The 24191-nt window shown below is 53.7% G+C and overlaps 11 protein-coding genes across 11 annotated transcripts; 2 read left to right on the top strand and 9 right to left on the bottom strand.

Moving 5' to 3' along the window:
* Positions 1 to 314: 314 nt before the first annotated feature.
* IAQ61_001846 (uncharacterized protein) lies at positions 315 to 1751 on the bottom strand (the record flags this gene model as incomplete). The annotated part of the gene is made up of 8 exons (XM_066095284.1): positions 315 to 710; positions 771 to 858; positions 912 to 1186; positions 1320 to 1331; positions 1400 to 1419; positions 1492 to 1538; positions 1599 to 1606; positions 1740 to 1751. The coding sequence occupies 8 exons, from the start codon at positions 1749 to 1751 to the stop codon at positions 315 to 317; spliced, it is 858 nt and encodes a 285-aa protein (XP_065954768.1).
* Positions 1752 to 3639: 1888 nt separating this feature from the next.
* On the bottom strand, positions 3640 to 4591 carry IAQ61_001845 (uncharacterized protein; the record flags this gene model as incomplete). Its single annotated transcript, XM_003833663.1, has 2 exons — positions 3640 to 4069; positions 4194 to 4591. 2 exons carry the CDS (start codon positions 4589 to 4591, stop codon positions 3640 to 3642), a joined length of 828 nt encoding a protein of 275 aa, XP_003833711.1.
* Positions 4592 to 4986: 395 nt separating this feature from the next.
* IAQ61_001844 (uncharacterized protein) lies at positions 4987 to 8784 on the bottom strand (the record flags this gene model as incomplete). The annotated part of the gene is made up of 3 exons (XM_003833662.2): positions 4987 to 5526; positions 5577 to 6183; positions 6233 to 8784. The coding sequence occupies 3 exons, from the start codon at positions 8782 to 8784 to the stop codon at positions 4987 to 4989; spliced, it is 3699 nt and encodes a 1232-aa protein (XP_003833710.2).
* Positions 8785 to 10264: 1480 nt separating this feature from the next.
* On the bottom strand, positions 10265 to 11666 carry SPE1 (Ornithine decarboxylase; the record flags this gene model as incomplete). Its single annotated transcript, XM_066095283.1, has 2 exons — positions 10265 to 11371; positions 11445 to 11666. The coding sequence occupies 2 exons, from the start codon at positions 11664 to 11666 to the stop codon at positions 10265 to 10267; spliced, it is 1329 nt and encodes a 442-aa protein (XP_065954767.1).
* A 698-nt stretch (positions 11667 to 12364) lies between these two features.
* Positions 12365 to 12610, bottom strand: IAQ61_001842 (uncharacterized protein; the record flags this gene model as incomplete). Its single annotated transcript, XM_066095282.1, has 1 exon — positions 12365 to 12610. The coding sequence occupies one exon, from the start codon at positions 12608 to 12610 to the stop codon at positions 12365 to 12367; it is 246 nt and encodes an 81-aa protein (XP_065954766.1).
* A 474-nt stretch (positions 12611 to 13084) lies between these two features.
* IAQ61_001841 (uncharacterized protein) lies at positions 13085 to 16156 on the bottom strand (the record flags this gene model as incomplete). Its single annotated transcript, XM_066095281.1, has 1 exon — positions 13085 to 16156. One exon carries the CDS (start codon positions 16154 to 16156, stop codon positions 13085 to 13087), a length of 3072 nt encoding a protein of 1023 aa, XP_065954765.1.
* A 1688-nt stretch (positions 16157 to 17844) lies between these two features.
* On the bottom strand, positions 17845 to 18072 carry IAQ61_001840 (uncharacterized protein; the record flags this gene model as incomplete). Its single annotated transcript, XM_003833659.2, has 1 exon — positions 17845 to 18072. The coding sequence occupies one exon, from the start codon at positions 18070 to 18072 to the stop codon at positions 17845 to 17847; it is 228 nt and encodes a 75-aa protein (XP_003833707.2).
* A 243-nt stretch (positions 18073 to 18315) lies between these two features.
* Positions 18316 to 19331, top strand: IAQ61_001839 (uncharacterized protein; the record flags this gene model as incomplete). The annotated part of the gene is made up of 2 exons (XM_003833658.1): positions 18316 to 18463; positions 18514 to 19331. The coding sequence occupies 2 exons, from the start codon at positions 18316 to 18318 to the stop codon at positions 19329 to 19331; spliced, it is 966 nt and encodes a 321-aa protein (XP_003833706.1).
* Positions 19332 to 19704: 373 nt separating this feature from the next.
* Positions 19705 to 21168, bottom strand: IAQ61_001838 (uncharacterized protein; the record flags this gene model as incomplete). Its single annotated transcript, XM_003833657.1, has 1 exon — positions 19705 to 21168. One exon carries the CDS (start codon positions 21166 to 21168, stop codon positions 19705 to 19707), a length of 1464 nt encoding a protein of 487 aa, XP_003833705.1.
* A 600-nt stretch (positions 21169 to 21768) lies between these two features.
* IAQ61_001837 (uncharacterized protein) lies at positions 21769 to 22566 on the bottom strand (the record flags this gene model as incomplete). The annotated part of the gene is made up of 1 exon (XM_003833656.1): positions 21769 to 22566. One exon carries the CDS (start codon positions 22564 to 22566, stop codon positions 21769 to 21771), a length of 798 nt encoding a protein of 265 aa, XP_003833704.1.
* Positions 22567 to 23542: 976 nt separating this feature from the next.
* IAQ61_001836 (uncharacterized protein) lies at positions 23543 to 24150 on the top strand (the record flags this gene model as incomplete). Its single annotated transcript, XM_066095280.1, has 2 exons — positions 23543 to 23575; positions 23647 to 24150. 2 exons carry the CDS (start codon positions 23543 to 23545, stop codon positions 24148 to 24150), a joined length of 537 nt encoding a protein of 178 aa, XP_065954764.1.
* Between the last annotated feature and the right edge of the window lie 41 nt (positions 24151 to 24191).

Below are 24191 nucleotides of genomic sequence, written 5' to 3'. Positions count from 1 at the left end.
CACCCATTTTTGCGGATAAGCAGTCCAATACCCCTTGCGAAGAGGACATTGGTGGTATGCAAAGTTGCGCAAGCTGTGCAACAGGAGCAAACTGCATGCTCCAACAGGGAAAGCGGCGGTGATAGGGAGAGTAAAGGGAAAACATCAGTCATGGGTAATTCGACCGTCTGACCCGCTTGCTGCCAAAGCCAAATTTTGGAAATCATTGAACACAAACACAAACTCCACAGACGCTCGTTGCCGGACCCCTTCGTCTATTCGAAAACAGATGACGGTGGCCGAGAATGGACAAGGTCGAGAAAGGGAGAAGGTGCTTAAGCAGCGCCAGGAGCAGCAGCAGCAGCAGCCGGTGGCTGTTCCTCAGGCTTGACCTCAGGCTTGACGTCGGCTCCAGCAGGTGCCTCCTCGCCGTCCTTGGGCTCCTCCTTGGGCGCATCTGGGGCAGCGGGCTCGGCCTCGTTACCGTCTGATGAGGTCCAGAGGGTAAGGTTGTCGCGGAGAAGTTGCATGATCAGCGTGCTGTCACGGTAAGACTCCTCCGACAGAGAGTCGAGCTCGGCAATGGCATCGTCGAAAGCCTGCTTGGCCAAATGGCAAGCACGGTCGGGTGAGTTCAGGATCTCGTAGTAGAAGACCGAGAAGTTCAGGGCCAAACCCAGACGAATGGGGTGCGTGGGTGTGAGCTCAGTCTGGGCGACATCCGTGGCCGTCTGTGATAGGGGGTCAGCTGGCGTTTGTTTTGGCCCAAAGTGGGTTGCATTGCGTCATACCTTGTAAGCCTCGTGTGCGGCCGTCGCAGCAACCTTGCGCTTCTCACCGGAAGCAAACTCGGCGAGGTAGCGGTGGTAATCACCCTTCCTGTGGTCTTGTTAGGGCCCTGTGTTTTGAATAGACCAGGCTGTCTTGCGTACATCTTGTGGTAAAACACCTTGGACTCGCCAGACTCGGCCTTGGGGATGAGGGAGTCGTCGAGCACGTTGAGGACATCCTGGCAAACCTTCTCGAGCTCCGTCTCAATCTTCTGTCGGTAGTCACGGATGGTGCCAACGTGCTTCTCAGAGCCCTTGGACTCCTCCTTCTGCTCAATCGAGGAGATGATGCGCCACGACGCGCGTCTTGTGCCGACAACGTTCTTGTAGGCAACAGAGAGGAGGTTGCGCTCGTCGACAGTCAATTCACCGGCGACCTAGACTTTGTTAGCTGGTGCCGAGAGGCATGGAGGGGCCGTTGTCGGTGGGACAGGCGCCTGCTGGTCTCGCGACGAGCTGGGCTGGCTGGGCTGGGTTGGGCTCGGGCTGGGCCATCGTCATGCGGCATACCTTGGCAACTTCCTGTAAAATCGATCAGTATGTGAAAAGTTGAACCATGTGCAACTGGTGCTCTCGCTGTAGTGACTGACCTTCATATACGTAACCATCTCTGCAAAGACGGACCGTTAGCTTTTGCGCAGGCGTTGCAGAACCAGACGTGCACACTGCACTTTGGACTCACCATCGTAGCGCTCAGCCTGCTCGCAGAGCCGGGCGAGGAAAGTCTTGCTGTTGCGACGTCAATATACAACATGGGCGGTGCAGTGGCCGTTAGCGGCGGTCTCGTACCTCTCGCGCTGTTTGTGAAAGGATGCATGTTAGCCTGTGTTGACAATGATCGAGGGGGTTCAGAAGGAGGGGGGGGGGGCACCCGCGCGGCTTGGTGGGCGGCGGGGGGGGGGGATCGGGACAGCAATAACGGGCACGTACCTCAGTCGCCATTGTTGAGTGTGAATGTGTGTAGTAGAAAGTAGTGGGTGTTGAGTGTGGGTGGTGGAGTGGGATGCAATGCAGGCGGAAGGATAGACGGGCGGTATGCGGTGGGCGGTGGGCGGTGGGGTGGTGTGTGGTTGAGTGTGTGGTGATGGTGAGGTGTTTTGTGGATCAACTGCAGGAGGAGGAGGAGAAGGAGGAGGATGGAGAAGTGCTGAAGTGGTTTGGAGGAAGCGAAGCACGGACTCGCTCCTGCCTGCCCTGCTACCGTGGACAACAAACATCCCGTCTGTGCCTGCCTGACGCTCTGCCTGCCTGCCTGCCAGCCTGCCAGCCTGCCAGCCTGCCAACGCGCGCCCCCCTCCCCTCTTCACTCGTCCCCCCCCCCTTCTCTCTCTAGGCTAGCAAGTGGATGGCCCTTCTCAACGGCCGGTGTACCTGTCTATAGCCAGGGGCGGACTCAATGCAGCCTTCTTTCCCTTATCATGACGATGACCCCTCTTCAGCAAGGCATAGAGTACGCTTCCACGATGTTGGTTGTCACGAGAATCACGAGACACACGGGGCTGCCTACCACCGACACCCCCTCTCTCTAGTATCCTTCCCATCCATTCTTCCTTGCATGCTTCTATACGTGCTTTTGCTGCTGCCATTCAATGCTGCCAGTGTCCGCCCCGTCGATCTGCTCTATGTAACTATGTGATTGCTCGTCCTGTTGACGCCGCTGGCACCGAAAGACGGAACGTGGAAAAGCTTGGAAGGAAAGGAGGGGTAACGTCGGTCGAGTAAGGAAGAGAAGAGGCACGTGAGCAGAGTAGAGCTTCCCCCTTCCTTCCATCCACACCACGACTCGCACACACACATGGCAAAGTCCAGCCCATCCTATAGTAGAGTACTACACAGTAGCCTCTTGCACGACATGGCACTCTCTCCTCCCATCACATCCCCAGCCCAGTCTCCTCCCTCCACGCTGCCCTCAGCCCTCTTCCCCCTTCCCCCTTCCCCTTTCCCCCATCCCAGTTGGGCTGTCACATACATACGTACGGTAGAGTACCGGGACCCTACCAGAGTCCCCCCCAACAAAGCCAGCACAGCCATCCAAAAAGCCAGCGCTCACAAATGGTAGTGGCCCAGAGCCAATCAAAGCCCACTAGAAGACACTAGAAAACTTGGACAGCCGGCCACGGGTCCAAACGGTGGAGTCGCTGCCAAGCCTGCCAAAGCTCGCTGATTGGCCGCTGCTTCTTTTTCGTGACGACGAGCGGGCGTGGAGGAGAGAGGGCCGCCTACTGCTAGTTATCTCGGCTAGTTTGAGGATCACGTTACTTGTCTGTGCTATGAAAATAGCCAGGATGTAGCAGTGGCAAATCACATGATACTCAAACTACCCGAGCGCATGAGTACTGCAGGTATAGTGTACGTAGTAGGGTAGGGTAGAATAGGTAGGTACCGGTGTACTTTGTTCATTCACTTGTTTCGAGATCCAGATGATTGCATTCCAGAGAGCATTTGGATACTGTTGTCTCGCTTGTTAAACTATACAATAGAAACTCATCTTGCTCGATCTCGCTACTTCTTCGTAAACTCTTCCTGTCTTCGTGACCACCGTCTATCAAAACTAGTGCACCTACCTCTGATGGAGCGTACTGTATAGTCCACTATACAGCCATGTATTTCTATATAACATGACCAACCGACAAGAGCCTCGCAACTACCCGGTAGTCTTTCCATACATGACCATCGCTCCACAGGACGTGAAATGTCTTGCTCAACTCCCCTCTTGTAAATTCACCCACTAGGCTCCCAAAGTAAATCGCTTACTCTACTTCCCTCCTGTAACCCATCTGCCATCTACCATACCCCAAACCCGACCGACCCTACAACACAGTAAACACAATCACATCAACAACCGCCAAACCCCCAACATCAACGCCGCCGTACCCGTACAAACCCCCATCAACCACTGCAACGTCGAAAACTTGACCGCCTCCAACCGCTCCCGCAACGCCGCCGTCTCCTGCTCGATCCTCGTCTCCGTCTCCTTGAGCTTCAACTCCTGCACATTCGCCTCCTCGCGGATCCGGCCCTTTTCCAGATTCAAATCCAGTCGCACCGACGCCTGCGTGCGCTGAATCTCGTCGCGCAGTCGCGAGTTGAGCTTGGCGAGTTCGTTGCCGAGCCGCTCGTGCGAGGCCCGTGTGAGCGAGGATTCGGTCGAGTCGGCGGTGAGGAGTTCGGAGCGGAGTTTGGCAAAGTCGACTTTTTGGGTGTAGGTTGCTTTTTCTTGGTCTTCGCGGAGGACCATGGTGCGTGTGAGGTTTTGGATTCTGGAGGGTGGGGTTTGGGGGTTAGTGGGGCGTTGTTGTAGTTGTAGTTGTAGTAGTTGTTGCGGACTTGTTACATGGCACTTGGTGGGTTGGAAAGGATAGGAGAGCGGGCTGAGAGACGTACGATTCTTCAATCACATCGCTGAGCACGCGCATCATGCCTTCTGCTTGTTCCTCTGAGAATCCTTCTTCCTTCATGCGCTGCACAAACTTGAGCGTATCGAAATGGTGGTCTTTCCACGCTGGCGCGCTGGCGCTGAAGCTACGGCTGAAATGGATCGCTGTCGATACGCCTCGAGCAGAGTGTGGCACGTTTTCCCGCCATTTTCGTATCGATTGCGTCTGTGTGGTGTTTGTGCTGGTGTTTGGACATGCCATGCGATGCTCGGAGGCTGCATGGGTTCGCTGCCGTCGTGCTTCCCATGCGCCCAGTGCTGTTGGCCGCACAGCTCGTGAAGACCACGACAGTTGTGGTAGGAGGAATCGCGGTAACCCCGTTGCGTGTAGACAGGGTGCTGCCATGGTGTTTGTATACGTGGACTTGCGGAACGGTTACCGTCCAGTCTCTTGAGATGGGCTCTGAGCCAAGCCTCGCACATGTCATTGGCCGAATTCGGCAAACCATCCCATCCGTGACAGCTACGAACATAACACTCTCATATAAATTCCTATACAATGGCTCCAAGGACGATAACCAAATCTCAGGCTAATCACGAGAAACTGTTGTTCTCCAAAACTCAATATATCTCACGCAATATTGACTTCCTCCTGTATTGTATACAAAGTCGATTAATCATTTCTATAACACACCCTGTGAAGTTTGAACATCCAAACTACCAATGAACCCCCCCCCCCGCTCTATTATGCAGCACCGCTGAACCGCACATATACAAGATCCTTATCAACTCTACCCCTTCTTACCTCCCATACTCCAAACTTGGCACAATAACTGGACCGTACTTCATAGGCGCACTATACCCCCCATCATTCTGCACCATGAAATCGACCGCCAGACTCAGCTTGCCGCTTCCATGTCCTGGAACGGCTTGGCCGAATGTTCCATTCACAATCTCGGGGTCGTAGATGACACATGCGACGTAGTTCCTTCGAGCCATGAGCCTCTTGTGTTCTCGCGGCTGACCATTGACGTCTTGTGTGAAAATCTCCATCATGTCTTCTTTTGTGTCGGTGGGTTGATGATTGGACCGATGGCCGTTCTGCGGTACATACAATGCACGGTTGTTATGTAGGAGACGCAGAGCGAGGGCACCTGGGGGGCCATTGACCACGGAGGCAGAGATAATCTGGTACATTGTCTTGTGATCTTGCGGTCTTGACGGATCATGGACGAGACCTGCACCACAGCAGTCGACAGCTCCGGAGAAAAAGGTCATTCGCAAGGACTTGTTGTGGGCGATGCCTTGCAAAGTCCTGATGAGGTATGTTCTCTCAAGATCCTGCATTCTGTTAGTCTATCATACCACGTAACTGGGGACGAGGTGATTACCTTTGAGTCATGCGTCCATTGATCTCTCAGTTCATCAAGCAAATCGATCTCTCCAAAAGGACTTAATACGCCGCTCATCAGACCGGATTTACCAACGGCTCTCTTCACGGAACTAAAGCCATCACCAACCACATTCTTAGCGCCAACGACACCAGCAACAGAACTCGTCACTTTGCCTAGCATATTGAATGTACCAGTAACTGCTCTCTTACCCGTAGCCATGGAGTGAGCAAGGTGTTCAACAGACTCCAGACGAGGATACACAATAGGGACAGGTATCATCCAAATGCAGTGCTGCACACTCGGCGGTAGCGTTGCTACTTTGGGGAATATACCTTGATATGTTGGCCCTGCCATGACTTGGTGCGGGTTGCGCTCAGAACGGCAATCTGGTCCAACAACCGTAACACAGGGGCCAAGGTACTTGATGAAGTGCCATCCTGTGCCTGTGATTGTGAAAAGGTCCATGTCATTGCTCACATTACGCAAGATTTCGAGTGTGGTGTGATGCTGGAACAGGAGATACATCTCGATACCCAGCCTTCCAATATTTTTGAACATGTTGGAAAACTGCATGTGTTCGGGATAGGAACCAAAGCCATCAAATCTGTGGTGGCGTTAGTATCGCGTTCATATAAAGGTGAATACTTTCTTACATGTCGTGGTCATCAAGCGTAAGGATGTGTGGTATTTGAGCAAACGCCTCTCGAAGATGGGGCTGATCGAAATGACTGGTGTAGTAGTGGAAATAGGCATGGCAAACATCTTCCTCGTGCTTTGCAGTCCACGGAGCCGTCTTACGGTTCTCCTTACCGCTTGTAGCTGTCCATTGCTTGAGAAGAGGGAGCTCTTTCCATAGCCGATCAGCATATATTTGGCCACCAAGCCCTAGCTGCACGTGGAAGCCGCCACATTCTGCATTCTTCTGGAGAATATCTTTCCACATGAGGCCCACGCCGCCAAGCTTCGCTCTCTCGTTGGCGTTCACATTGAGGGCAAAGTCGTTACCCGAGTGAGCTATGAATCGCCAGCTGGTCTCGTGGCGTCCGGCCACCAGGAATTCGAATCTTGTACAGCCGAGATGCGACGTGATAGCATATGTCCACTTGGCAGCATGATCCTCTTCCATCCTGAGATCGATATCATACCGATAAAAGATCCATGTCTGATGTGTGTAGATAGGGTTGGCCTTGAGCTGCCGGGGGTTTGGCGACAGATCTGTGCTTTGATGGATGTGAATAGTTGGAGGATGAGGAGTGTTTGTAATCAAGAGAATCGAGCCAAGCCACAGCCCTCGCTCAACGTCCATGTTTGTGTATCTCAAGTATGGTCCAAAATATACACCGTTTGTTGGATTGATCTTATACTGGTCCACACCAGCAACCGGAGGCGGCCCAGTAAATCCCGTTGTAGTCGGAGTCGCAAGCGGTGCCATACCAAAGTCGCCAGGGAAAGTGACCGTCTGAGTTGGAAATCCAGGTGATGCGAGCGGCGTCTTGCCGAAGGAAGGAGATGCTAGGCCATTTCCCACAAAGGTGCCTGTTGGCGACATGGGCTCATTGAGGTTCAACGGTGTCGGGCCCTTGGGAAACTCCCACTGAGTCGACTGAGTGGGGAGATGGATGTAGTAATACTGGCCAGAGCTGGGGTCTAGATGTGCTATCCAACCTTCTGGTAGTGGTGGAGGAGATGCGGGACCCGGACCTGGACCTGGACCTGGCGCCGGGCTTGGTGTGTGGGCTGCTGGCTGTGTCGTCTGGATCTGCGCGGGGAACTGATTTTGCGTAGGTGTGGGCGCAACCACGGTTGGCTGCTGTGAGGGACCCGCCTGCTGGCGTGGATCATTCGCAAACGCTGGATGGCCATGGTTGGGGTCAGAAAGCGAGACTCCCTGTGCAGCTGGCTGTTGACCCTTGTCGTTGGGGTAAGCCTGACCCTGGCCTGCTGGTGGATGGGTGATGCTCGAGTAGGCCGGCGGTGGCTCCTCGTTCATGTTCATGCGACCCATCTCTTGGTGCAAATGATTTGCGCCGCCGTTTGTTGGAGGCGGAGAAAATCGAGTAGTGCCTGGTGCTTGCGGTAGAGGACCTTGCGGAGGTGAGCTGGTAGGCGGCATCTGATCCATGCCCTGATAGATGGCTGGTGGGCCATGTGGGTTGCTTCCTGGCTGCTCGGTTGGCGTCCATGGCCTCCTCGGTGGCTGTTGTTGATTCGATGGATGTGACTGCATGCCTGGACGTGGCTGTTGGTTGGCATATACTTGATTCCGCTGAGCTGCCGCTGCGTTCTGTAGGTTCTGAGCTTGTAGGTTGGTCAAGGTAGATGTGCCTGCAATGCCTGCTGCAGCAAATCGCGCCTCGATACCACCAGCTGGTGGAGGTATGATTGGAGTCTCTGGAGGCGGTGGAGAGCCTCGCTGAGCTCTGACTGTAGACGTGGATGCAGTAGAGCTCAGGCGGTTGACTCCCAGCGGGGTGGGCACCTTGAGAACCGGCTCATCTTGGTGCGGCCCAGTGTGTACGACTGGAGCTGCTGCCACAGGAGGAGGGAAGTATTGCTGATGGTACTCTGGGTATGGATTGCTGCTGCTGGCACCGACCGTCGCATCCGCACTGCCATGTCGCTGCGGCGCCTTTTGGAACAGCCCCTCCTTGTCTGGTGCTTCAGGTCCTGGCGAGTCGGGCAAAGGCTTGGGCGCATTTCCCCTACGCTCCGCCAGCCGTGAGGGTTGCAGTGAGCCATCTGGGTTCCGCGCGCCGTAACCGCCTATTGTCGGCCGGTTGGGGTCGTTTGCGTCGAATCGAGCGCGGCGCTCTGGGGACGTGGGACTCGGGCCCGTAGCATTCGACCCCCTCCGCCGGCCCTCTGCCTGTGGAGGTGTTGCATTGGTGTTCTGGCGCTCTCGCTCGCTGACAGGCGTGTACCGGCCCGTGCCGAGCGTGGGCAGTCGCGGCGGGCGATCTGAGTCGGGGTATGGCAGTGGAGCGGAGGGCGGGCTGGTGGGCGGCGCGGGGAACGAAGGCATGGGCGGAGGGCGCGAGAAGGCTGGCTGATTCGAGCTGCCCGCCGAATCTGTTCGCGGAGGGGGACTCCTGCCATCTCGTCCCTTCTGAATTCTCAGGGGCGCAACCGTCTCTGTGTCTTTTTTGTCTGAGTCGCTGCGCAGGAACAGCTCCTCCTCAGGCCTGCCCTGCTTGCGGCCGTCCATGGTGAGGGGGTGGCGTAGCGGGTGTAGTCTGCAGAGATGAAATGCTCTTCGTGGAAGGATACTATTTAGTGTTGCAGTACCTGGATTGCCGGCTATGGCAGATGACAGGCGTCAACTTCTTGTTCTGGAACGGGGCGTACTGCCAGAGTGTGGATGGTCTGGCTGGCTGGCTGGCCGGCCACTGCTACTACTGCTGGTGACGGTGGTGGTGGGGTAGGCTGACTCGAAGCTCGATATGACGACAACAGACATGGACAGACAGACAGACAGACAGACAGCACGGGAGCTGCAATGCACTTGGCCTACTATCCGGACCGGTGAGCGTATATGTACCTCCCAGGAAGAAAGGTAGGGGAAACAGGCGCACACGCTGTCCTGCGCCTGTGCAGGCGATGCTGCGAACTTACCGCAGCCCTTCCCCCTCCCCCCTCTCTCCTCTGCCCATGAGCCCTGCTCTCTCCACCTTGGGCTCGAGAGGCCTGGCTATGGACGCGCCTGGCTGTGTGATTGGCTGCCGTGGTTGATATAAGCGCTCTGCGGCCGCTTTCGCGACCAGAGCACACTTGGCGGGCGCATGGCCATAGGAGCCTGTACCTGAGTGGCACACATTAGCCCCGTCGTATCGCTGTAGCGAGTTGGGAAGAGACTCGACCCTTTCCTGCATGTCTATGTACGTACATGGTACCTAGCCGCAGCTCCCTGAGACAGTGAGACCTCGACTCTTTGGCCAATCCGTGGCGGCCCGCAACCGAGCATTGCATCTCCATGCATTTGTTGCTTCTCCAGAGCCCAGAATCTACCGTACCGGCTAGACGACGAACATAAGAACAACGAGGGTAGACAGGTTGTATTCAGTCGACAATCTAGTCCTGTTCCTCCCATGTCCAGCTGGCTGCATACTTGCTGCCGGGCACCATGGTCGCCCTTCTGAGCCACTCCGCCCCAGCCACTCCAGGGGGGGTTAGTTATCGTAGTCGGTGGCGGTGGCGGTGGCGGTGGCAATCATTTCAGCAATCATTCTTGGATATACAAATGTAATGATCAAACTCCACAAGAGTAACTGCAAAATGAATGCAAGGTCGTGGGAGAAGGTATGTGGAGAGTATGATGGGACATCGCATGGCCAATTAGCCTCATAGTACATAGTAACTAACCATCATTTACCGTTTGCGGTCGTCGCTCACAACAGCAGCAACGCCACTTGTCTCTAGAATTGGACCATACTTTGTTACACTGTGTGTTTTGCTGTCAGCAGCACAGTTGTATGCACTGACACAGTATAGGTGAAGACGGCTTAGCAAGAAAAGAAAAGTCACCTGATCCACATACACGTAAACGCAAGCCTATGGCAAGGTATGGCTTCCACATACAAGGATCAAATTATGCAACAAGGGAACGTCTATAAACACAACAAGCACTTTTGTAAACCCACATCTTCCTGCATACATACTGTAAGCACACTACCCCATCAAACCAGTGCTTACATGCCCATCAACGCACTAGCTCCCGACTCGCTGGACACATAAATGACTTCGTGGCTGTCCGTGAAGCCGTTGAAGCGCGTGGCAGAGCACTTGGTGTATGCGCCCATGTCTTCAAAGTAGAGCCAGTCGCCCACATCGAGCAACTCAGGAAAGGTGCAAGAGGTAGAAATGATGTCGATGCCATCACAAGTCGGGCCCCAGATAGAGTACTCGACCTGCGAAGGCGTGTCGTAACCGGAGCGGCGAACATCGTACAAGACATTGTTCCCATTCTTCAACACGCGTGGCTGGGGGTGCTGGTGGTCGAAGATGATGCTCGAGAAGTTGCCATAAACACCATCGTTAAGATACAGCATGTACGAGGTAGTGCCAAGCGTGGCATCGGTTACAGTGCGACGAGCAATAACGTTGCATGCAATAGTGAACGCAGTCGACACGTAGTAGCGTCCTGGCTCGGCGATGACACGAATGTGCGGTGGGAAGTACTCGTCCAGGGAAGCAGAGAGCACTGCAGCCATGGGCTCGAAAGTGACATCGCCAGTGAAGCCGCCACCGACATCCAAGGTGTGCATGTTGAAGCCAAGAGCGGCCGCCTGGTCGAAGACGAAGCGGGCGTCCTGCACAGCTTTGATGAAGGCCTTGGGGTCGGATGCGCCAGAGCCAACGTGAAAGGCCACGCCCACAACATTGAGCTCGAGTTTCTTCGCCAGCTCCAAAAGCTCAGCAGTAGTATCCAAAGAAGCGCCGAACTTCTGGCTTAGGCGGCACAAGCTAGCCGAGTCATCCGTGAGGATGCGCAAGTACAGCTCGGCATCTGGAAAGAGCTGCTTGGTCTTGTAAAGCTCGTCGGCGTTGTCAAAGGTCATCTGCTTGACGCCAGACTGAGCAGCGTAGCGGACGTACGACTTGGTCTTGCACGGCTGCGCATAGATGATGCGGGAAGGGTCGACGCCCAACTTCAGAACGGTCTCAATCTCATTCTTGGAGGCGCAATCGAAGCCCATGCCCAACTCGGTCATCAGGCGCAAGACCTGCAGATCCGGATTGCACTTGACAGCTGTTTCCTTGTCAGTAACCCATTCGTCGAGACGTGGTTCAAGCAGCTCAGCTCAGCTTACCATAGTGTGGCTTTACACGGCTCAAATTCTTCTTCCAGCGCATGTGCTGGCGGTAGACCTCGCCCAGGTCGGCAACGAAGAAGGCATCCTCATCACCGACGCCGCAGGTATCAGTATCAATAGCCTCGACACGGCTCTTCAGAGCGTCTCCAATCAACTGCTTGGATTTCCAGGCGCCATTCTCCGTCTCGTTACTACCGAAACAATAGTTATTGAAGACTGGTATGTCTTTCAATGGGGCTCGGTATTCTTCGGTAAGAGTAATAGCGGAAGGTGCCATGCCCTGGATAGTGATTCCTAGGCTAGGGGTTGATTGGATGGGTAGATAGTTGTCTGGACCGTAATGCGGTGTTAGGGCGGCTTAAAAGGCGCGAAGCCGAGGCTTGGTTGTGGGCGAGGTCTCCCCGACTCTTCCTCCGCGAGAGGAAGAACCACTGAGAGCGTCCTATGCGGCAGCTGAAGTTCGGGTGGAACGAGGGTCTGGTTGGGAGACAAAAAGAAAAGACGCTCAAGTTCCTGCTTAGACGACGACAAGACGAGGGGGCGGGATGTTATTGAAGACGTGGGGAGCTTCTCGTGCTGATACAACTTGTAGGTTGAGCAGGGTCAGGGCCGAAGCCGTGGTGGTGGGAAAGCCTTTGAAGCGACCAAAGGCTGTCGCGGGTGCAATGGGCAGCAGCGAAAGGAGCAGCCGAATGGCGGATGAGTGAAGCGTGGCAAGTAGGGTGAGGGTGAGGGTGAGGGTGAGGGTGAGGGTGAGGCGAAGGGTGGAGAGAGGAAAGAGCAGAGGAGGCGATGGCGGGGGAAGAGAGTCTTTAATTTTTCGCGGAAGCAACTGGAGTGTGCTTGTGCCTAGCCGCGGTCGGTGTGTTGCGCTCGCAAAATCCCTGCACTTCCCACCACACATGCAGCCACCGAGCAGTGTAGCCCCTGACATCACCGGCGAATCGAGGCCCACGGTGAAAATCAGCTCAGGAGTCAGCGAGCGTTTGTATGTGCTGCATCGGCATCGATCGTGCCCAAGCCGAACGGACATGGCATGTGAGGCTGGTTGGCCTGTACCAAAAAATGGCGCATTTCAGACAGCGACCCAAGGCCACAGACGATGGATTGAGATTTGGACTTTGGACCTTGGATGATTGCACTGCCGAATTCGTATCTGACATTCAACAAGTTTCGGCAGCTGGTTGGGCAGTCTTGTAACAGCTTTGTCACTTTTACCATACACAGTAACTTGTGACAACCATTCCATTGTACTTTTTTTCCATGTGAACAGGCCCCCAGAACCTCCATCTCCCTGGAGCGCGGCCGTATGAGCATTATATACCATTACATACCGATACTCAATATTGTCCAGTCTCTACCTACATGTGTGTGTGTGTGTGGATGAATGCTGGAAATTCATCAATCGCAAGATGCTCCGTGCATGCAACGCTGCCCAAGATACCTACATCATCGCATCCTGTACATAAATGAAAAACACGGCGCCTGAATCGCAATCACAAAGCACACCGCCTCTTACCCCCAACGCCTAACAGTATGTACTTGGTGAGAACCAGTGGGTCTCTTGGATCACAAAGCGACCGAAGCACACAAGAGCCATCCCAAACGGCGGGCCTGCATGCTCTCCAGCCGTCCGTCCAAGCAGACCAATGTGTGAGTCTGTGTATGTGTGGACAGCAAGCGAGGCCTATCTAACTACAATCTCTGCACCATGATCGGAACATCGGAAAGATCCACGCCATGCTCAACCCTCCACTTCATACTCTTCGTGCTGGCATACGAGTTCAGCTGTCTAGTGCCTGCCGAACCGCCAACGCCAACGCCCCGCCCTTCGTAGTCATAGCCTAAACCCCCGCTAAAGCGTCCCCAGCTCTCCACTTCCGATCTGCTTCGAGATGGTATGCCACCATCTACAGTAGGACAGCGAGCATCGGCAGGCGCGCGTCGCCCACGTAATCCTTCGCCTATTGACATGCATCGCTGTCTCCAAGTATCAGCATGCGCATCCCAATCCACTGTTGGCTCTGGCTTGTTTTGCTTCTGGTAGCTGTCTCCCCCAATGGATTGGCTCATTGTGTGACGGCGCACACCCAGTTCAGCGTTGAAGCGCAGCTCCGACTTGTGCATATTTTGGCTTTCATGGTCTCGTCCGGAAATTACCGTGTACTGGCGAGCATCCTGTACTGATCTGTCAATGGAAGGGACAGGTGGTATATCGCCAACAAGACTCTGAGGGCGTCTTTTGATAGCTTTTGCTTCGCCAGCATCTATCGAGCTGTGGTAGCTTCTCCAACGTCGTTGTTGCTGTGGCCGCTGCAATGGCTGTGGCGTCGCTGGCTCGACACCCATGCGGTCTTTACTACGCATACGCGCGAATTCGGCGGCTGCCTCAGAATCCATTCGCACCATAGACTTTGCTCTTGGATGGCTGGTACCGAGTTGATGTGGATGAGTTGGAGAGGTCACGGATTCCCGTCGGGTGCCAGTGCTCGCAGCATCGTATGGAGAGGTTCCAATTGAATTTGCAATGGTTCCAAGATCAACAATGCTGAGCGTAGCGTTCTTGGACTCTTTCTCGGCAGCGCTGGACTTTCTCCGGAACAAGGACCTGCTCTTACGGCGACCGTGTGCTAGAGATGAGGACAGTCGCTCAGGCTCGATCTCTGTCAAGTGCTGAAACTCAACAGGAGTCGGACAGACTCTTTGACATTCTGCAGCTGATGACTGCTCTGCATACTGCGATGGCCAATGAGCTTCGTCAAAGTGGTCACTGGCAACATGGTTGCCTGCTAAGACATCATCTTTGCTCTGATAAGTGTTCGTCAGACATTCCATTCCCGGAGTGTTAGATAATCGACGTATGAATTTCGCACGCACATCATCAGGAACCTCTGGAATCGTCCCTTCTGGGATTGGTTGACATGATTGTACGATTGGGACTTCTGCCTGTGACGGACGTCGTCGCTGTAACCGACTTTTGCTCTTTGAAGACGTACTATCAAAAGAAGCTTTGGACATAGCCGATCGGGGTGTTTGGGGCGACAGTGTAGAGTCTGATGCTGATGAACGTGCATAATTATCCAAGAGCATCAAAGACTGCGGCCTCGGAGAACTTTGCGAACTCTCTGTTTGTTCCATATCTGGAGAATGCAGGTTTCTTGATAGGATCGACCGGAGCATAGGTTTCCTATAGCTTTCTGGACATTCTGATTTTAAATCCCTGCGCTGCGCAGACGGATCAGAGAGTGCTCGACCATGGCCTCTACGATCGGTTGCGCTCAAGCTGCCGCTAGAAGAATAACCCGAGTCGTACGTCTGTGGCGAGGGCCGGTGAGCGGCTCTGTCTTTGTTGCTTGATGGACCAGGCTCTTCTAGCGTTGTCGCAGAAAGATTGAGTCCAGTCGTTTCTATGCCAGCATCAAGTTCGTAGATAGCACCTTGGACGGTACGAGTGATCCTATCCATATGGTATTGAGAGTGTTCCATATCAACACCGAGACTCCCGTGGTTTTGCTTTGACGGGGCAAAGGGGCTATCAGGCAACTCCGCCAGATAGCTCTGGGCATACTGGGTTGCGCTCTGTACAGAGGTATCAGTGGCTACAGTATTAATTTGCAATGGTCCCGCGGGCCACGTTGTCCGTTGTGAACCGATAGATTGACTGAGAGAAGAAGCATATGGCGGTGCATACTCGACACTCTCTTTCGTCTCATCAGCTGGAGGGCGGGATTCATCATCAAGTGGTGTAGGGGTTGAAAGCAGAGCGGAATGACTTTTTTCATGTCCACGCCTCCTGGTCGCTTTCATCGTCAAAGATCCAGAGTAGTCTTCTGACGCCAGGAAGTAATCTTCTCCCATATCGGCGCGAGATGTTCGATCTGAAAATACTGTGCTTGCTGCAGGTGATGGTGCTCCATTGGTTACCACGAGGGTTCCCGGTCTAAGGCCCCCAAGATGGCCGTAGTCCAGATCTGAAGGCGTTTGTGCACGCGCTGTCGGTGGGCCACGATGCTCCTCAAGTGAGTCGACGACTGACAATCGAGCTATTGGGGACGGTCCCTTGTGAGCGAAATTCCATTTGGCTTCCTCCTCGGGCTGAAGCTGGGGTGTCTTCCATGAGTTCCAGGTCCTGCGATGACATTCGACAGGAGGGACACGTGTTGCCATGCCAGGAGTCTGTACTGAAGAGCGTCGTCGCGTCAGGGAGGAGGAGGACCTGTTCACCAGCGACGTGTTCCGGCTTAGGTTGTGCTCTGAAGCCGGTGCTGCATGGCCGTCCGCGGACTCGAGCACTTCATGAAGAGCAGCGAGTTCCTCTGGAGAGGCATTCTTCTTGACTTCCTGCAGTAGCCTGATCGCTGCGTCTATATCCACAGTTGTGTTTGGATGCGGCGATGTCTTTGAATCTGCAACGCTGCCCATCTTCGTCATAGATCCGCGTCGACTTCCGAAGCATGATATGGAGTTAGACCGCGAATTGGTTCTAGAGTTGTTCCTCGACATGACGAGTATTGGACCACCTGGCGTTTGCCTGTTCACGCTTCTCGCGACTTCCTCCTGTGCTGGCACACTGGCCTGTTCAATTTCTGGATTTACGGGCGATAAAAGCGCATCCTTGATTTGCTGGCGTCCTTTTGCGCTGAGATCCGCATACCGAGAGCTCAAAGAAGCAGGCGAGTCTGTGTTGGGTGGGAGACTTGGTGAGTTCGTGTTCGTTTTCGGTTTCGAAAGGCGATTCTGGTGAGGTTTGCTCTGATGGTTGCCCATTGTGGGAAGCTCGAAGTGAACACAAAGAGCGACCACGCTCAAGATCTATCAGAAAGATGCATTGGAAGTGATGACCAAAGTCTAAATTCCGTTTCCGTTTCTGCAACTAGGTACAACGATGGAAGCGGTGTACAGGCTTGAATGCTGGCTGGGGGGAGCTTGTCTCACAGTCGACCTGCGGGGCCTTCGGATCTGCCAGGTGAGCTGTTGCAATGATACCTGGACCTGGACAGAAAGGATCGCAATCGAAGCGTTCTCCGCAACAGAGGTATATAGGCAGGTGTCTAAGGACGGTTAAAAGGAATCGAATAACCAGGATTTCACAATGCTAGGCCTTCCCATGACCAGTGTCGCAATGAATGGCAGATAAGGCGGGGAGCATCCAAGTAAACACACAACAAACCTGGAAATGGCTCGACTTGAAACTGACTCTGCATCCCGGAGAAGACTCACCTGCCAATCATGTCAAATGGCTGCACGAGCTTGCGGGCCAATCAAGCTGGGTCGACGCGATGCATGCACAGTGTGAAGCTACCTGGATCCTAGCTGTGAATCCTGACCAGGCGACGGCTGATCGGCACGTTCCAGCCCCGAGAATCCAAATCATGGCAATTTGCAGGAAGGCCCTTGTGTGTTTCTCCCATCCACATCTGTTAGGTATTCATGGATGGGAAAGTCACCCGGATTCGTGTCCACGGCCGTTGCCGTTATTCGCGACTTGTGCTGTTATTATATCACACGGCAGGACGCTCGTGAGTCGCCCGCAACAGATCTCCAGCTGCCTTGGCCACACTCTACTCATAGATTCTAGAGTACGAGTAGAGTAAACACGGCCATCGTTTGAAGTCTGGAAATGTCCATTGGCTAATGCATGAGTACTTGCGCACGACGTCGTCACCTTTCACCTCGCGCAAAAATCGGTACTTGTGGCAGCCAGCAGACGGACAGCCTGGCACGAGCTGGCACTGAGCTGTGAATCGTGTATCGTAAGCACACGTCTGCGATTAATATCCGCTTGCGTCACTTCTTCATCTCGACGTCGTACCATCGTAATCTGTCTTGACTGCCTCGGGGAACTTTGCGACGCCCATTCTACGTCACAAGATGGGGAGGCCTCTCATCCGATCGAAAAAAGCAAGGGGAGTTGCCGAGGATCAGCCGCCACAGAAGATCGGGACGCTACATGAGGCGAGACTCCAGATCTGACGCTTACACAGTCCACAACTAGTACTGTATATCTTTCAGGCAAGCGGCCTTGCAATGGTTGTGTAGAGCGGTTGCTGGATCTGCTTCCAGAGTGTGTGAGGACACTGCACTTGTGTTTTAGCCATTCCACTCGATGCAGAAATGCTTACATCTGAGACATTTGCGAGTGTCAAATGCCAGGCTGACCACACAGTCATCGTGGGTTTTGACCAAGAAAGAGGGATGGATTGCGCAGTGATCCTAATTTCCATCCGGGCGAGTATGGAGGGGTTGAATGTGGAAACTTGGGCGTTCGGCCGCCGGCGCCGGCGTCCGTTGGCTGGCTCTTTGTCAGCAATCCGGCGCGACCAATGGACACCAGCTACGGCAGCTACGATCGTATCGACAGCAGCTACACCAGTAACCTCATGCACTCTCTTCAACTCAGCACTTCACCCAAAGGCACCAGAGATCTCAGAGATCTGGGAACAACCAAAAGGACATTAAATCCTGGCCCTAATCTGTCCGCGATCTTCATCCCTGAAAATCTTTGATGATGGTGACGTGGTCGCCGTGGGCGCGGCGGGTCGCGGAAGCTTGCAAGGCTTATGGGCAATGCTAATGGAGAAGCTGACATCATAATGTTCGGGCAATAACAGTGCACGAATCTTCATCCGCGCGACAACGCCCCAGTTTTGATGGGCCTTTTGCTCGGTCTGGAGATTGTACATTCTCGGATTGTTTGTCATTTTCATCAACCCATCACTTGTACCCTCCTTCCGTTCTTGCGTTCCTGTCATCCTTGCCGTCGCTCGTGTGCTCGGTTGCCCGTTCCGACGCTTCCATAAGCCAAGCTTGGATATCACCGAATACGCGTCGCGGACACAGCCTCATTGTCGCATCGACTATATCAAGGCGAAAGTCCTCTACGCCTCTGCTCGAGTTAAGCCACCGCTCACGAGGCCTTTCACAGCATGTTGGGCCTACAGTATTGGCTCGTTCCCATCATCTCGGCGGTCATATGGACGTCCATGTTGATTACCATGCTGGCATATTGGGCTGCCATTGGAAAGCCAAGATATGAGACAATGGACGTAGGGCAAACGATTCCCTACATTTCTGGTATGTCTACATAGGAGGTGGTGTCTAGAGTATGCGCTGACTATGGCTAGACATTGGGAACAACTACCTAAAGCCCATGTTTATTGCCATGTCAGCTGCGACGGTTGTGACATTTGACCTTGCCTTCATCTTCGAGCGCTACTTGCGACACACCAACCGTCTTGCACCAAACACGTCAAACTGGCAGAAGCTCTACTCCTTCTGTGCGACTGCATTCGCAGTCGGCGGTGCTGCCGGTCTTATCCTCCTTACCATTTACGACAACCGCAACCACAACCGCCTGCATAACATTTTTCTCGCCGTTTTCATCGGTGGATACATCATCAGCGCCATCTTCATCTGCTGGGAGTATCAGCGTTTGGGAGTCCGCCATCGTCAACATTCCATCCTGCGAACTTCGTTCTGGCTCAAACTCTTCTTCATCATCACCGAGCTCGGCCTCGTAATCGCATTCGCCGTCTGCGCGAGACAAGATATTTGGAATGTTGCCGCCATTTTGGAGTGGATCGTAGCATTCGTTTTCTGCATTTATGTGGCCAGCTTCTTCATCGACTTCCTTCCCGCGCTCCGGACACGACACCACCAGTCCAAGCAGACCGAGATGCAGGCATTCGAGGAAGGTATGCCACCGCCGCAGACCATGGGCGATGGAGCAGGAGACAACCAACGGTACTACCGCGGTGTCTCGGCTTCGCCTGCGCCGCAAGTCAATGGACACACCAACGGCTACACCAATGGCAACAACTATACCAACGGTACTGCCTACACCAACGGCCACACCGGTGGCTACGGCAACCCCGACTCTCACGACGTCAACGGCTACCCAAAGCCCGCTGAACCAGCCGCACTGGCATCACGAAACTTCTAAGCACCTCTTCCTCTTTCCTGTGTCCATGTCCTTTTTTGTGTGTACCCAACTCGAGAGAAGTTCACGACTTTGATGTAGCATGAAGAATTGGCGTTGAACCTGCATTATTATTCTTTTCTCTTCGTTTACTGCCCCTTGCATGCATGGTGTCGAATGAGGATTTCTCGGTCTACGGAAATTATGTATAATTTTGGAATAATCATGGTTGAGCCGTTGCTGTTTGGTCGCCTCACTATATATGTGGGCGAGTGTTGGCTCGTGTGGGCCATGCAGGCATTGTTGGTTCGTAGGGTAGATTCATGGTGTCCATGGTTATATCTTCGTCTTCGCACGGCTATCCTGATTCCAAGGAAATGCTGGTATTGTTACATCCTCATCTATAATAATTGTCATCTTTGTGCCTCCTCTTGCGATCGTCACTTCCGCCATCATCGTAGTCCCTTTCCCTCCTCTTCCGCCTATCCCTATCCCTATCCCTATCCCTATCCCTATCCTCCTCGCGACTCCGACTCCGACTCCCACCCCGCTCCCTTCTCCTCTCCCGCTTCTCCCCACCATCCCGACTACGACTCCTATACCGATCCCGACGCTTCTCCGCACGCCCGTCGGGACTGCGACTCCGGTCTCGACGTTTATCTCTGCGGCGCTCGCGGTCGTAGTCGTCGTTGTCTCCATGTCTTCGCTTGTCGCGGCGACGATCATCGCTGTCGTGGTGGCTGTATTCATCTTTTTCGCGGCGATGTTCTCTGTCTCTTCGGCGCTCGGAGTCGTAGTCGTCGGCGCGCCTGCGGTCACGGTCGCGGTCATGTTGTTTGTGGCTTTGCTTTTCGCGGTTGCGGCCTTTGTTGGCCTCGTTGTCGTCGTCATCATCGCTGTACTTGGTGCGAGACTTGGTTGGCTTGTCTTCCGTAACCATATCTTGGGTTTCCAGCTTAGCTTTGAGTTCCTCCTCTGTGATGATCTCGCCCGTGTGTTTATTGCGCAGGGCAACGGGGTTGTAGCTCTGTGCTATTTTCTTGCCTTTGCCGGATTTGGGGCCCCAGGCGCCCAGTTCGATACCGATGGCTGCTTCTTCTTTGGCGCCGATTCCGAGGAGGGCGGGGCGTCGCTTGACGGGTTTTGGGGTTGCGGTTTTGCCGTTCTTGCCGAAGGCTTCGCCATCTTTCCAGCCCATGCCGCGGAGGAGGGCGGCGCCGAATCCTTCAATGGGTTGGGCTTCGTAGGCTTCGAGGGTGGGTGCTTCGGGCGCGTTGTTGAGGTCATCATGGAAGGCTTCTTCTTCTGTTTGGACGGGGATGACGAGGTCTTCATCGGTCGATTTTCCCGTTAACAGCGCGTCCATGGCTTTCTTCTCCAACCGCTGCTCCTCCGTGAGGGTGTCTTTTACGACTTCCACCTCCATAGGCTCAGAGACTTCGGCTGTCCCGCTCTCTGCTGGCTCATCCTTCTTGATGATCGTGAGACCGTACTGAATCTGTGAAGCCGCCTTCTCCTTTGCTTCTGTCGCCGCCGTCACATTCTTCTGGTCTTGCTCCTGCTGATGCGGTGCCTTTGCTAATATCTTCCGTCGCGCTTCCGCGCGCCAATCGCGATTCGGTGGTGCTGGAATGATGCGCAAACCTTCTTCTTTCTTCTTGCTACCGACTTCGAGAGCACCGCCTTCTGCTGCGTCCCATCCTGATATCTCCTGCTGCTTGTTCGTGTCTTCTAATTCATCGTCGCCAAGCGCAAGGCGCGGTTTTTTCGCGTCTTTCTGAATTATAGGATTCTTAAGTCCTGGTTTGGCCTTTAGCTTCCCTAGCGACATCTTGAAGCCGCCCTCCTTTGGGGCGGCCATGATTGTGAATTGGAGGAAACGGAGGTTTAGGCGCGAAATATAGGGTTGACGATATTGACAGTCAAGACTGTAACCTTTACTTGTTTACTTTGCAGTATGTAAAGGTAGCTTGCTGCGAGGTGTGCCGGGTGCGACGATGGATGGGGAAATGCTTCTGGAGATATTCCCCAGAAATCTGATATCGCGGCAAATGACATCGGTCTTGGCGCTGGTCCCTGCATCAAGGCAGTCGCCACACGTGCTCAGCCTGTCCAGGGGCTCAGACAATCATTGATATGTCAACACCACAATCACGTGCTTCCTGTTTCTCTCATACACAGAATGACTGGAAGCCGGGTATGCGATACAGGCGTTACAGTGCGCGATGAATAGTAGTTCCCAGTGATCTTTATGAAATGCCTCCGTCATGGATCAGCATGATGCGTGCATTCATTCGTAAGGTTCATATTCTACGCAAGAGCATTACCGGTACCGTCTGCATAAAATCATGTGAGAAGCCACTGGAATACAAATGACAGGACCGGTATAGAAGCAACGCCAAAGACTGATATTTCCTCCCAGACAAACAATGCTCAGATATCCGCCAACGCCAGTAAACAATCATGAAACCTTTGGCTTGTCCAGCTGTGCCTGCAGAGCTGCAATCTGCTTCTGCAGATCATCGACCTCAGCCTCGAGTACAGACTTCTTCTTGGGACGTGGCTTGTCAATATGCTGATTCTCTCCGATCAAGTCGCCATTCTGGTCGAGCTGCATGCCCTTCTCTACCAGCATCTTCTCAATCGCAGGTACTAGCTCTGCGAACGTGTTTACGACTGGTATGTCATAGCGGTCGCAGACAATGTGTACGTTGCCTGAGCGCCAGTACTTTGGGTCACAGCACACGACCACCTTGTCAGACGCAGCCCATATACCTAGTTCCAGTAAGGTGACGGGACTCATGGTGTTGACGTCGAAGAAGAAACAAATCACATCTGCTTGCTCGAGCGCACTGAGCTCCCACTCGACCTGCTGCCGAAAGGCTTCGTCCTTAGCTTCAGGCGTGACAGTGGGATCCCAGTGGCCTCGTCGAGGGTTGTTGACCGTGATTGGTAGTGGTGAGAGCATGGTCGCCATCTGGCTTTGCCACTGCACTGCTTTGCCCATTTCTATGCTGCCGGCTGTGAAGACGGAGAACTTGCGATAGGCTGGCGTCTCAGGAGGCTTGCAGTGAGCAAATTCCCGGTGTGGCTTTGGCAGTGGTGATGGAAGGGCGGGAAGTTGATGGTACACATCTTCGACTTCCTGGTCGATATCAACGGCTCCGCTTGGCTTTGCAGAGGGTTTCGAAGTTTCTTTGGTGCCACTACCTTTGCATGTTTGGGCATTAGATTCTGTGGTGTCTTTCTCAGAGGCCATTCTGGTGATTCTGTTGTGCTTCGTCGCAGCCGTTGTTGTTGTCGAAGTGTTGGTGCTTGCGTCTCCCCTGGCTGGAGTTGTGAAGGTGTTGCTCCTCGCCAAATGACCTGCGACCTGACACACTATCTTTTGTGCGACAGAAACAGACAGTTTCGACGTGGGAAACGTAGCTGATCTTGCACAGTTTATGTATAAGGGCTGGAATGAAAAGCTGAGATTGGAATCAGTTGTGCGCCTGCTTGTGACAGTGGGGGGTGCATCGTTCTTATATGTCGACGTACCTGGCCAATGACATGACGCGGTGTCTGACTGCGGCCGGCCTTGAATGTTGGCCAGTAGTCAGTCGCAAACGGACAACGAGCTTGACGATTGTATGGGTGAAACTTTTATTGTTTGTAGGTCTTAACATATTGGCACAAGGTACTGCGCACGTCTACGCATGTTTTATCTTTTTCTGGTTTCATTGTGATGTGAATGTAGGTTTGAGCCAGACCGGCCTGAGGCTGACCACAGCCTCCTTTCCCAGGTAGCGGGAAAGAGTTGTGGCTGAGCACAGTGACTGTTGTTTGACCGCATCTCGTGGCGACACATGACGCTCGTTTACACACCGACTCCGCGCTTCATGGCGGCTGCCTGTATATTAGCTTCGCATCTAGAGTTTTGACCCAGTCAGCGTTGAAGCGTTTCGATCCGCAAGGGGTGCGGCCGACTCCGGGGCTCTGTCTCATAGCCGCTTGTTCGATAAGCGCGCGACCTAGCGCGGTAAACCCAGACTACAACCAGACAAACGTTGAATCATGATGTCTGGTCGATGAAACAAGCATCGGCAATTCCCGATGAAGCTGTGGCAGGCATACCATACACGACAGCGGAACTAAGACTACGCATTTGTATTGAGACTGCCTAAGTTACCCCCAACTCTGGCCGAATCAGCAAACAACATGGCGACTGAACTCCTACATATCACAACAGATATATGTCCATTGACTCTCCTCAAGATGTCTTGGAAGTACCCCCGACGTCGACGCTGAGGTGTTCGCAGCGAACGAACTGGCCGGCGCGTGGCGGTACCGTTACCAGGCATCACTGGAAGAATTGGGTCCGCGGTCACCCTGGAACTTCACATCGGTGGCCTTAACTTCACAGCCCCCGATCCTCAACCACGAGTACCCCGAGCAAACACTAACTTCCATCACAAAACAAGAGCATTGTTGGCCTCAGCGTCCATACTTGGTACTCAGCATAATTCAGCGCTGTACTGGGAGAAAGAAATGTCTGTTGTGGTATCACAAGGCGAAGTCTACAAGAAGCAACGCAGCATGGGCTCTAGGTACCTCGTCATCAAGGTTAAGTTCGCAAGATCATTCACAATGCACAAGGAAATCATACTACTCTATTTCAGGTCGAAATCTGTGGTTTTCTTGTCCTACTTTAAATCAACAATGCCTGGGGCTGGAAGTCAGGTCCCAATCCTCCTCACCGGCTGAACAAGACTCATACTCAACCCGCACGGCTGCCTATCCAGCAAAGACCAAGGCACTCCACAAAGACCAAAAACCCCAAGCTACAACCTTTATGTACTGAGTCCCCTTCTGCTGTATACTCCAAATCCTCCTCAGGCCAGT

The sequence above is a fragment of the Plenodomus lingam genome (assembly GCF_022343315.1).
Source record: "Plenodomus lingam strain CAN1 chromosome Unknown contig_13, whole genome shotgun sequence".
NCBI lineage: Eukaryota > Fungi > Ascomycota > Dothideomycetes > Pleosporales > Leptosphaeriaceae > Plenodomus > Plenodomus lingam.
This window is presented reverse-complemented; position numbering and strand designations above follow the sequence as displayed.